This window comes from Podarcis cretensis (assembly GCF_951804945.1).
Source record: "Podarcis cretensis genome assembly, chromosome: 15".
In the NCBI taxonomy this organism is placed as follows: domain Eukaryota; kingdom Metazoa; phylum Chordata; class Lepidosauria; order Squamata; family Lacertidae; genus Podarcis; species Podarcis cretensis.
Window position 1 is genome coordinate 4,409,895 of NC_137185.1, and position 13,262 is coordinate 4,423,156.

The 13,262-nt window shown below is 46.4% G+C and overlaps 1 protein-coding gene across 1 annotated transcript in view; it reads left to right on the forward strand.

Annotated features, from left to right (window-relative positions):
- GDPD1 (glycerophosphodiester phosphodiesterase domain containing 1) overlaps positions 1-2,110 on the forward strand; it is a 29,164-nt gene extending 27,054 nt beyond the window's left edge. The window contains exon 10 of the mRNA XM_079955838.1: positions 1,760-2,110. Coding sequence (XP_079811964.1) covers positions 1,760-1,906 — 147 coding nt within the window. The 3' untranslated portion in view covers positions 1,907-2,110. The remainder of the gene's footprint in view (positions 1-1,759) is intronic.
- Positions 2,111-13,262: the final 11,152 nt, after the last annotated feature.

Consider the following 13,262-nt stretch of genomic DNA (forward strand, 5'->3'; position numbering starts at 1 on the left):
TGATGTCACATTGGAACTTCAAAGCAGCTTGCAAAGTGCTGCTAAGGGGGAAGTTTTTTTCTCCCATTTTAGCAGGAGATTCTGTGCGAACCCCTTCCTTACTGGGTCTGGTCTGCATGGAATCCTGCCAAACTGAGCACAATTTAACCCCTGCTCATCAGCTGATAGGCAGAAGTTGAGTCCTGTTCAGTTTGGCTGTGCACCCCTATTCCCTGTTATAGGTGCACAGCTGATGCAGGATTTAACCCCTCTTTCCCACCCATCAGATGATTTCACAAGCAGGTAGGCATGGGGGACGTGGCCTGGCAGGCCCAAAAATTGACCTCTGCTGGCCAGAGGTCTTCCACCCCTGCTTTCTGGGATTCTGAGGAAAGCCAGTATGAACATCCTCTTTCTGATGCTTCGAAAGTGACTTATCTGATGCCAAAAAATACTTAACTCCTTCTGACTGACCTAGTACCTGAGCAAGTGACTTCTAGCTCACATTATACTAGCTTTGATCAGCCTGTATGCACAGCCACCACGGAGCATGCCTGTACGCTGGAGATCATGCTTCTGGTCCTCATGACAGCAGGGCTGGCTGTTGTTTTTCAACTTACGGGAAATGTGGATGGGCAGCGTTGCTTGACCTTCTCACCTCCTTCTGACTGACCTAGTACCTGAGCAAGTGACTTCTAGCTCACATTATACTAGCTTTGATCAGCCTGTATGCACAGCCACCACGGAGCATGCCTGTACGCTGGAGATCATGCTTCTGGTCCTCATGACAGCAGGGCTGGCTGTTGTTTTTCAACTTACGGGAAATGTGGATGGGCAGCGTTGCTTGACCTTCTCACCTCTGGACAAGCTTTATGCTTCATGCTCTTGTCTTGATCCTCCGGTCTTTCTTCTTCTTCCCTCCCTCCCCACCCAAAAGCCGAGGGCAAGGGGAAAGAAGCTTGTAGAAATCAACATGCTTTTTTATTCCCCATCATCTCCCCTTGGGGCTAGGAAATGCCGCCTCCCAGGAGAGCTGCATCCACTCAGCGTGGACAATACTGAGCTAGTTGGAACATTGGTCTGGCTCAGCAGAAAGCAGTTCTCTGTGTTTTTACCTTATTATAAATGTTAACTATGTTTGAGTTGTTTTTAATTCTCCTTTTCCACCGTCTTTTATTTGAGTGTGGGTGTGTGTGAGAGAGAGAGAGAGAGAGAGAAAGAGAAAGAGAACCGCTTAGAGGTTTACAATCAGGCAGTATATGAATTCTGTTAAATAAAAATTAAAAAGTGGGTGACAAGACTAATGAAGGATGAATGTTAGCAAATGCCAGCATTCCTGCTTAGGTTTAGTTTCAGCTGAGGCCTTAGCCCATGGATAGGCAAATTAAGGCCCAGGGGCCGGATCCGGACCAGTCGCCTCCTAAATTCAGCCCGCGGACAGTCCGGGAATCAGCGTGTTTTTACATGAGTAGAATGTGTCCTTTTATTTAAAATGCATCTCTGGGTTATTTGTGGGGCCTGCCTGGTGTTTTTACATGAGTAGAATGTGTGCTTTTATTTAAAATGCATCTCTTGGTTATTTGTGGGGCACAGGAATTCGTTCATATTTTTTTTTCCAAAATCTAGTCCAGCCCCCCACAAGATCTGAGGGACAGTGGACCAGCCCCCTGCTGAAAAAGTTTGCTGACCCCTGTGACTTAGCCAAAAGCAGCCATAGGCAAAAGTTGTATTGGGAGTCATTATCAGTCACACATCCATTGTGTGCCTTCTCTCCCTCCAGGTGTATATCTGGGTCCTCAACGAAGACGAAGAGTACCAGCGAGCGTTTGATTTGGGCGCGACGGGCGTGATGACGGATTACCCCACGAAGCTGAAGAACTTTTTGCACACCTACACGCCTGGGCAGCAGAAAGACAAGGAAGGGTAGTTCTTGCAAAGAGGAAGGGGGGAGAGTACACGATCCCCAGACAGCGCCAAGCCAAGGAGGAGGAGCAGCAGCACACCCCCCCCGACACACCGGCACCCTCCTGCCTGAACTTTTCAGTGACATGCGCTCACCCGACAATGAGACGTAGATGCAGCTGGGTTTTATTACCTCATTCTTAAGTCATTACACCTCTTAGAGATTGCACACAGCTATATTTATTTTAAAATGTAAGCGGCATAGTTGTTATGTAAATAGCTTGATGGGCGGGTGTTGGACCCTGGTCCGACGAGACGTCTCTAGGAAGGAACCTGCCGACAGGGCGATTCCTAGAGGTGGTAGGTGTAACTTAACCGTATTTGTTGCTAGCTCAGATTCCACCAAGTTTGCACATGGAAAGCATTCCAGCCGGACACTTTTTTAAAAATAATAATAATAATAATTTTACTTTGTTGCCTACTCTGTGTAAAATGTTCTTAGTGGACTGGCTGACGCGGCCGTAATTGTCACGTTTTCTTAGTGAGGCAGAAAGTGGAAAAGAAGCAAGAGCTGGAAAAACGGACAAGCTGGACCTTTCTCTCTGCTAAAAGCCCCTGTCTGACATCCATGTTTTATTTGCTGAGGACAACTTTGAAGAGGGGGTGATGAACTGTTCCCCGATGGCTACTCCCCCACCACCCAAATCCGGTAGGCTGCTTCAAGCGCTGTTTGACGGCAGACACTGTTTGCTCCATGCACCATTCCTCCCTCTTGAGCAGGCTATCTGGCTACAGCAAATCTTGGCCAGGGAACTCATGACGGCCAGCAGTCCTCTAGCATAACTCATGAAAGTTAGCCTTCTTTTATGGTGTGTGTGTGTGTGTGTGTGTGTGTGTGTGTGTGACCAACAGCGAACCCTAAAACTAGCAATAGTGCTGTTTGTATCAATGTAGGGATGTCTTGGCCAGTTTGTTGTACATACTGCCATGTTTTTTTTAGCCTGAAGCATTTTTGGGAAGGGCTTGCACTGCAGTCATTGACTCCGAGTGGGAGCAGAAGACATATAACAGTAAGATGCAACACCACTTTTCCGGGGCTGATGGTATCAAAAGCTGCAACCTTTTTTTTCCACCTGGCCTGAATTCAGAATGTAGAAGCTACCGTTCTTGTAGATTCCAGGCTCGCCTGCCTCGATAGTCATAAGCCTAGTAGCACATGCCACATTTTGAACCAAGAGGCTGAAATTCCCAAAACAAAGCCTCTCTAATTGACTGGCATACGTAGAAAGCGGTCTCTGCACTTTGTACCACTGTTGGAACACTGTTGCCTCCCCAGGAGAGGTCTGGTTTAAGAATTCCTGGAGCAAGTGCTGGGTGCAAGGAAAGATCTTAACTTCACCTCTGCAAGTGCACTTTGGTTAACTGAGCTGGTCTCCACTCTCATGCAGAAGGATGTCTTCTAACCTACTGACACCTGGAGAAAATAGCATCACGTTTACTTTAAAATAAGTCAATAAGTTTTAAATATAAGGGGGTGGCAAGCCACAGAAGAAAGGTATGGAAAACCAGTGCAGTTCAAGACATAGACCTAGGTTCAAATATCCGCTTGATTAAAATAAAAAATAGCTGGGATAGTTTAGAGCAGTCACAATCTCTCAGCCTAACCTACCTCACAGGGCAGTTATGAGGATAACAGGGTATTTTTTAAAAGAAAAACAATGGCACTGTAGACCACCCTGAATTCTTTGGAGGGATTTGATACAAACTGTGACTTTAAAAGGCCTTTAAAGTGTAAGAGTTGAAACTGTAGCATGTATATTCCGAAGTACACTTCTGTGTCGCCTCTCCTAAATTTAGCTTAAACTGTACTGTGAGGGACGTAGCGGTCTCTGGATCAGCGAATTAAAAAAAAAGAAAGAAAACGCACCTCTCTGAGCCATGTCTGTGATGAAACGGTTTCCCTCGTTAACCTGAAAATGGTTTTCAGATTGAAAGGGCGCTCCACCACCGCTCTGCCATTGCAAACCAGCCATGCCTGTGCACCTCGGTGGCCTGGCTCTTGAAAGCATTTTAATTCCACTTCAGATCTCGTTTGTGTCACCTCTTCCAGTGAACGTGGTGGTTCTTGCCTGCCTGCTACCCTACGTGAAGCACTTGCCTAGGGAGGGAATCGCAGACATGATATGTAGACGTTCTTGACCGAAAGCCCGTTGCTGCCTCAGCTCTGTTGCCTTCCCCTCTTCCAGCCCCACACGGCACGTTATCCTTGTTAAGTTCCTTGGGGCAGAGAGCATGTGCTTGCTTATGCTACTCTGTAAACCCTCCATGTACTCTCATGCTCACTTCTTGGCAGCGGATGTCGCCCATTAGGGCGAATGAGCCCCACCAACCTCAGTCTACCCTCAGCCCAGCCCCTCTTCATCTCTGCCTGCCTTTCTTACAGTAACGGAGCGGCACTGTCGCTGTCAACTCTTCCAAGTCTCAGTGTTGCCTTCGTGGAACTCGGCAAGGAGTCTCCCCGACTTCTGCCCTACCGGTCCCACCGGGCGCCAAACAGCACTGGGAAGAAAGCTTTTATGAATTGAATCAAAAGAAAAAGTGTCATTTCAATTCCACTTGACTCCTCAGCCAGAATCAAACAAAGCAGCACAGTCTGGTCGTACTTCTATGCGAGGGATGTTTATGTTATAGATTGTTAGTCTGAATTCACCAAAATGTGGAATTCCCCCAAAATTGGTAGCCGCATACATTCTGAGATAGTTTTATTTATCAGCAGGGTATTCTTTGCTTCCTCAGCTGCACTCTGTCAATGTGGATTCAAGCTTAATAAGTAAATAAATTGCACACTAGGGGAGAGGGAGGGAGGGAGGGAGGAGGAAACTTGGGCACCAATTTTTAAAACAGTTGTTATAATGGCCAGCTTTCATATTTCAGGGATAGCCAAAGCTGATGGAATGAGCCCTGTTTCCCATAACTCGGCCTCCACAGGCTGTGGTTTAATGCTTCAAACCAACAGGTTGCTCTGAACTGTGCTACACATACACACCCTTCTAACCTTTGAGTCATCTTGCCCTAATGCCACTAGAAAGACACAGCTACCTCTTTTCCACTCTGCAGGTGAATATTTTCCCTGGCTTTGCACATCCTAGGCCATGTTTATTTAAGCTGTGGTACCTCTCTCTGCCACCAGGGGTCACAGTAACTCAGCGTTTTCTCCATTACTCTCTAATAGTCTTGTGCATTAGAATTAATTCAGCTGGGAGTATTTCTCTCTCTCTGGCCTGTGAATGATGCAGGATCTGCAATGCAGCGGGCTGATGTTGTTTGAAACCAAAGATGCTCCTCCAGCCTCTCCAGAAATCCTGCTACTTTTTGCCATATTTTTTTTAATGTTTAAGTGGGTGGGCTTTAACATATGCCTTGAGATTTCTGACAATTTTAAAAGGTAGAATATCAGGATGCCAAAGTTTTTTTGTTTTCGTTTTAAAAAGCCTCCAGGATACTTTTACAAGAAAAGTTGAAACAACATTATCCCAATTTTTCCGGAGGCCTGTTCTGCGGGGCTATGGTCTTCCAAGATGTGTGTTTGTTCTTCTTCCTGGGGAAACATGCAGAAGGAAGGTTAATATAAAGAGATTACAGCAGAAGCAGATTCTCTGTAAGGCCTGCTTGGAATTAAATTTCACAAGGCAAAGAAAGCTTCCAGGTGCCACAAGACCAGAGGCAAGAGTGAGTGACCCAACAAACGTGAATTTTCCTCTTCTTCAGCAGACTGGTTTCTGCATGCAAACAAACACCCACACAGCTCTCTCGCTCCCCCATCCAGGAAAGCAGAAGGTAGGACCAGAGTTCAAAGACGCATCTCAGCCAGGCAAACACTCAAAAGAAGGTTCAAAGCAGGTCAAGTGAGGGTTGGTGTTCTGGAGAGAGTTCTGAGGGCCAGACCCAGAGGGCAGCATTTGATACCCCTGGCCTGAAGACCCCCTCTCCCAATAAACTATAATTGGATCAATGCAGAAATAAGAGATTTTGGTCTACACTTCTAGGCTTTAGCCCCCTCAGGCTCAGAGGGTTGCATGCATGAAGCTATTCTTGTTTTCTCCCCTTCCCTGGATAAGAAGTCCTAAGCTACGTTCCAGGTATCAAGACGAAACATCTCCCCTTATCTGTGATGTCTTGTGCCTTGATGACGGAGGGATGCAGCAAGATGCAGTAAGCTTCTTTGTGCAGAGTACAGACACACATGCCGCCTCAGCCGTAGTGGGGGGAATGTTTGTCCAGCCCAGGTGAGTGGCAGAGCCCATGCAGAAGTTCGGGGCTCAACCCCCAGCATCTCCAGGTAAGGCTAGGAAAAACTCCCTGGAAAGCTGCTGCCAGCCAGCGATGGCAACATTTGAGTTAGGCAGATTAATGGTCATCTCCAACAGGAGATGATTCCCAGTGAGGATGACACTGATACGGCTTGCAGGGTCGTTGTATGCCTTGCAGAGATGATCCATGCACAACTGTCCATTCAAAAAGCCTTCGGTAAATCTCAACGGTTGTCAGGATTAGCTGGGCTGGATACCCAAATGGGGGAGCACCAGCAAGATTACTATATAGCTCAATCTGACATTCATGCGGGGTGGGGTTGAATTGTCCAAACAAGCCATCTGCCAGTTGTTTTCAAAATGGTGCTGGTTGGCTGCTTTCCCGTTGTTACAACATGTGGTTTTTCCTGGGAATTCCTTCTCGGGCTAGCTGAAATGTTGATGCATTCAATGTGTTCTTTCTTGCTTCGCTGGCACGTTCCGTTGTGCTTGCAAACTTTGAAGAGCCAACAGATTTGGGGAAAGCAAATGATCTTAGCACATCCTGGGAGCTGGGCCAGTGTTCTGAACTGTGGTGTTAGATCTCCGGTAGCTCAAGTGGCGTTGGCAGTCCAGGCTGCTGAACCACCTCCAATCTACTGACAGTGATGTTTAAAAAGGTTACTTGCTGGTGGGCATGTGGCGAGATCTCATGGAAGCGGCCCCTTCATTTTGAGAGGTTACCTAATGGCATTTGGCTATGATACGATACAATACAATAATATTTGTTGTCATTGTCCCATACAGAACAACGAAATTGAAAAAATCTACATCAGACATTCAAAAACCAACAAGCCTGCTATCCCAGCCTGGTCAGCCCCCAAAAACTCTGATATCCCATAATTAAATATAATATATTCCCATGGAGACTACCTTACACTGCTTTTAAAACCAAAATCACATTTGGATAGAAACTGTTTCTCAGGCGGCTAGTCCTAGTCTTTATAACCCTGTACCTTCTTCCAGGTACAGGTCCAGGGGGACGTAGGTGGCTCTGTGGGCTAAACCACAGAGCCTAGGACTTGCCGAACGGAAGGTTGGCGGCTCGAATCCCCGCAACGGGATGAGCTCCCGTTGCTCGGTTCCTGCTCCTGCCAACCTAGCAGTTCGAAAGGACGTCAAAGTACAAGTAGATAAATAGGTACTGCTCCAGCGGGAAGGTAAATGGCGTTTCCATGCGCTGCTTTGGTTCGCCAGAAGCGGCTTAGTCCTGCTGGCCACATGACCACTGGCTCCCTCGGCCAATAAAGCGAGATGAGCGCCGCAACCCTAGAGTCGGTCACAACTGGACCTAATGGTCAGGGGTACCTTTACCTTTTTACCTTCTTCCAGAAGGCAGAAGCTGAAAGAGATCAACTAGACCTTTCCCTCAATGTGGCTTGCTCTTTGCCCTTAATTTTCATTGCATACTTCTTCACCCGGCACAAAGTTAAACTGCAGAACTCACGTCCACAGGAAGCAGTGACGGCCACCAACTTGGATGGCTTCACAAGAGGATTAGACAAATTCGTAGAGAAAGGGGCTATCGGTGTCTGCTAGCCACAATGGCTCTGCTCTGCCGCCACAGCAATGCTTCTGAATACCAGTAGCTGGAAGCCACAATGGGGAGAGTGCTCCTGTGTAAAAGTCCCGCTTGCTGGTTTACCACAAGTATCTGGCTGGCCACTGTGAGAACAGGATGCTGGACTAGATGAGCCACTGGCCTGATCCAGCTGGATCTTCCTACACAACTCTTATCACAATTATGCATTTCAAATCATTCACTTCCAGGTGTGGTGGCATGGCACAACACCACATAATAAATGCATCTGTGTCTGCATTGCCTCTGCCATCCTTTGGAAAGAGAATTTATTTTTAAAATAGGGTTCAAAGTAGAATGTGAATCACAGAGCTATGTTTTCCCCGTCAAACCTTTGGGGTTTCATTTGCAAGCCAGTTTAGTTCAGGCTGGGAAGCAGGTGGCGCTGTGGGTTAAACCACAGAGCCTAGGACTTGCCAATCAGAAGGTCGGCAGTTCAAATCTCCGCGACGGGGTGAGCTCCCGTTGCTCGGTCCCTGTTCCTGCCAACCTAGCAGTTCAAAAGCATGTCAAAGTGCAAGTAGATAAATAGGTACCACTCTGGCGGGAAGGTAAACGGCGTTTCCGTGTGCTGCTCTGGTTTGCCAGAAGTGGCTTAGTCCTGCTGGCCACATGACCCGGAAGCTTACGCTGGCTCCCTCGGCCAATAAAGCGAGATAAGTGCCGCAACCCCAGAGTCGGCCACGACTGGACCTAATGGTCAGGGGTCCCTTTACCTTTACCTTTAGTTCAGGCCGGAGACAGAACTCTCAGGAAACTGGATTGTCATGATGATGATGATGATGATAGTATTTATACCCTGCCCATCTGGCTGGGTTTCCCCAGCTGACTCAAAGCATTTGTCCATCTAACTCACTACTGTTGACACTGAGTAGCAGTGCCTCTCCAGGGTCTAAATCTAAAGAGGACCCTGTGACCCTTCTGCTGCTGTTGGACTCCTCATCCCATCAGCCCTGGCTAGCTCAGCCAATGGTCAGGGATGATGGGAGCTGTAGTCCAACTGTGACTTTAAATCACCACCTTAACCACCCCTGGCCCAGAAGTCACTGGTGTGTACACTCACCCTTTCACCTCTGATAAGCAAGGGAAACAGGTTACTGGTTCCAAAACCTGATTGACTAGAAATAGTGTGTGCGTTTGTGTGCTTAAGGATGGGAGAAAAGTTTGGTTCAGTCCACATTTTGATGCAACCAGCCCCTCACCTAAAGGGCATGTTCCAGAACAGGATTGGATCCGAAACACTGCTATTCTTTTTTTGAAATGCGTAGTTCCCCAAATTTTACAATGCGGTTCTCCCACCAAAAACATGCATATTTGGGGGAAGGTGCTTAAAAGGGGGGGGGGGGAGAACAGTGAAAATGACATTTAAAATGCATTGCTCTAGGAGTGTGCTGCATTAAAAAAATGTATATAGAAGGAGAAAGGGAGACTAAAGTGCTGATTTTTTTTTTTAAAAAAAGGTCCCACAATTAAAAAACAACAACACACAAATGGAGCAAACTAGGAATGGAGCAAACTGGGAACAGCAGATTAGAAAAGTCAGAAACTGAAATGGACAGATTTGTGCATCCCTCTGTCATTCATTCATTTAACCGCACTATACCTGCAGCTCTCACAACATAAAAAACACAGTATAAAAAAACACAAAATACATAATAACAACAAAAACAACCTACATCACAGGGGGTTAAATGAGGAAGGGAAGAAGAACCATGTTCACATCACTCTGAGCTCCTTGGGAAAAAGGTGGGATATAAATGCAATGCAATCAATCAATCAAGCTTGTGTGTTTTATTTATTTCATAAAATTTATATACTGTCTGATTGCACAAAAACCCTGTATGCCATTTCCAAAAGGGAAAAAAGTTATAAATAAAAAACAGCTATTTGAAATTTTAAAAAATAGTCAAGCTCAATCATAAGATAAAGCAGTTTAAAACCTGTTTCCACTCCCGTCTCTGAAGGGAAAACCATCTTCCATTGCATTCTGCTCCCTTTCAAAGCCTCCCCTGCCTGCCTCAGCCCCCCCCCCCCCGGTGTTTCCAGAGCGTTCGACTGGGGAGGGCTGTATATAAAACAAGAGCCAGGCCCCTCTCTCTGCCTCCTGCTTCTTCCGGCACCCAAAGAATCTTGGGCACAAAGGGAGCTGTCCGTTGGTCATGTGTGCAATGCGATCCCTTCATTCATTTGCTGCACAAACTGTGATCAGAGCTGTTTTAAAATGGGGGGGGCACTGGCTGCTTGAAGCTGGTCCCGGGTTCAATCCCAGGCACTTCCAGGTAGGGCTGGGAGAAACCCCTCCCTGAATTCCTGCAAGAACTTCTGCCAGGCGGTGTAGACCAGGGTTGATGAACCATTGACTCTCCAGATGTCACCGGACTCCAACTCCCATCATCCCTAACCACTAGTCATGGTGCTCAGGGCTGATGGGAGTTGGAGTCCAATAACATCTGGAAGGTGCTGTGTGTGATGTGCTCAATTATTTCTCTTCTGCTGTCTTTACTGCCTTGCCGTTATTGCATGCTAAACACCCGTCAGTCTCAAGGTTTTGTTTTGTTTTTGTTTTGACAAAGATAAAGGGCTATAAATTTTTAAAACAGCATAAAAATGAAATGTTAAAAGTATCTGTCTAGCGGGGGTTGGAAACAGCAGGCTTGAAACAGCAGGAGCCTGGTCCAACTCCAACACAGAAAGAAGAGAAAAGTCTTGCGGGACCTGCAAAGTCCAACAGATTCATTTCATTTTTTCCCCATTATGTTTTATTAATTTTCAACATACACAATAAATACACAATTTCATCTTTTATCTTTGTCAACTTCCCACCCCGTTTTCCATAGAGTTTCTCCTCTTTTGCTGCACCCTGTCTTCTATCTATTAAATCATAACCACAATATTATAATCTAATCATTTCTGTCGCTCATAGCTCAAATCCTGCTCATGAGTTCATCCTACTATAATATTTCTTTAAATAGTCTAAAAAAGGCATCCATTCTTCCATAAAACCCTTGCCGTTAGATCCTCTTAGTTTTGCTGTTAATTTTTCCAGTTCTGCATAGTCGCATTATCTTACTTATCCATTCTTCAGTCCAACAGACTTATTTATGGCATCGCCTTTGTGGACTAGAGTCCTGTTCATCAGATGCGTGAAGCCTTGTACTTGGTGGGTAGCTGTGATGCCTATAGGGTCTGGTAGGGCGGAAAGCAAGGAGCCCAACACTAGGTGGCGCTAGAACCCTTATTGGCAGAGCCAGGACTTCCTTTTATTTGTCCTAAGTTTCCAAACACTCAGTCTTCTAGTGTTATGAGCAAGTGAGAAAAACCTTTCTCTGCCCACTTTCTTCATGCCATGCATAATTTTATAAACTTCTCTCGTGACACCTGTTATGCTGTTGCTGGTGAATTGCTTTTTTGGGTTCGGAGGTGATCTGCAAGGAATCGCAAGTCCCAAGGCCAGTGAGAGGGGAGTATAATTATCCAGATTCTGGATGCTAGTGTCATAGGCTGAGCTGGATGGCACATTTTGAGTTGCACAGCACATAAGAACAGCTTGCTGTATCAGGCCAAAGGCCCAGCTAATTGAGCATCCTGATTTTACAGTAGCCAACCAGACACTTGGGAAACCTCAAGAGGGACTGCAGCCCAAGAGCACTATCCCCACTGCCTGCCCCACATTTTCCAGCAACTGGTATTCAGAAGCATTACGGCTTCTGCCAACTCTGGAGGCAGGGAATAGTCATCATGGCTAGTACAGTCATACCTTGGAGGCCAAACACTTTGAGAGTCGAGCATTTTGGCTCCTGAACATTGCAAATGTTCCGGTTTGCAAACGTTCTTTGGAACCCGAATGTCATGTGCAGCTTCTGCACCTTCTGATTGGCTGCAGGAGATCCCTGCAGCCAATCGGAAGCCATGCCTTGGTTTCCAAACATTTTGGAAGTCGAATGGACTTCCTGAACGGATTCCATTTGACTTCCAAGGTACGACTATAGCTGTTGATCATGGAACCTCTAAACGTTGTTGTATTGGCATCCTTCTGTCTTGGGAGACAGTGGAGAAGTGCATCTTGGGGGGGCAAAGTCAAACTGTTGGAGGGTTACAGTGCCTGCTGTGGCTGTAGAAACTGATGCGGAAGAGACATGTTTTGTTGCAGTTGGGGCAGAGGAAGGCGTCTGGCTGTGCTGATGTAGGTTTATTCTCTCTGCACTCATCTTGGCTGTCATTCCTCCTTTGGTTAAGCCAAGCGCAATTCTGACTCCCACAACCTTAACAAGTAAGTTCAAATGATGCAATTCAAATTGTTCTAGGATTGGGGTTGGGCTGCGGGGTCTCTTCCAACCCTGTGGTTTTTACAGCTGTGTAAGGTTTGAGTCTGCAGAAGAGGATAGTTTTATTTTATTGTATTTTATTATTTTATGGTCAAGCTAGTGTCTCATGTCAAACAGATAGTTTGGCACACAGATAGTCTGGGACATTCTCTTTTGTTGGAACCTTTGCATAACTAAAGAGTTGGCTGGGCACAATTGATTTGATGCCATAGGAGCTAATAGCTGGAGACCCCTCTGGAAGGTGAGCTGGAGAGAGCCTGTTTTTCTTTCTCCCCTCTCCCCTGGAGGTGATGTTATTGCTAGAACAGGGAGGCTAGAAACATAGGAAACTGCCTTCTCCTGACTCAAACAACTGGTCCACAGAGCTCAGTATTGTCTACACTGACTGGCAGCAGCTCTGCAGTGTTTCAGGCAGGGGGCATTCCCAGTCCTACCTGGAGGTGCCAGGGACTGAACTAGGCACTCTGCCCACCTGGGATTCCCAACAACTGGTCATAACCTCCATCAGCCCCAGTCAGCATGGCCAACGGTCAAGAATGATGGAGGCTGTAAGCCACAACATATGGAAGGTTTGGGAAAGCTGTCCTAAGCAAAAGAATAAAAGGACACAAATCTGACCTCAGAAATGGCTGCATTCAGAAAGGAGTAGGAGCACATTTCAAGGTGTCAGGGCATTCCCCACTGATGTTAGAATTGCCAGACTTGAAGGATGGAATTTAAAAGGAAGGCTCACGAGTGAAGCTGCTACATTGCAAATACTGGAGACATCCAATGCAATTCATTTGGGACTTAATAGAGACAATGGTTTGCAGTTGTAAATTCACTCAGCACTACCAAGTCGGTTTGTTTCATAGCCTATCAACTGCTTCCCTAAAGAGTCTCTGTGCTTATCCTGCCTACATTTGGAGCTCTAATCTGAATGGTCACTACCTGCATTTCTGGCATTTCTGTTTTCCTCTGACCCCACTGCATACAACTCTCCTTCTACTGCTATGCACGTGTGAGTGTGTGTACACACCCTAGTAACTGAGAATCACTACCATACATGGGATGAAGTAGACTCTAGTTCAGCACACCTTGGGCCGGAATAACAAATGCGTGCTCCTTCAACGTGCCACAAGACTCTTT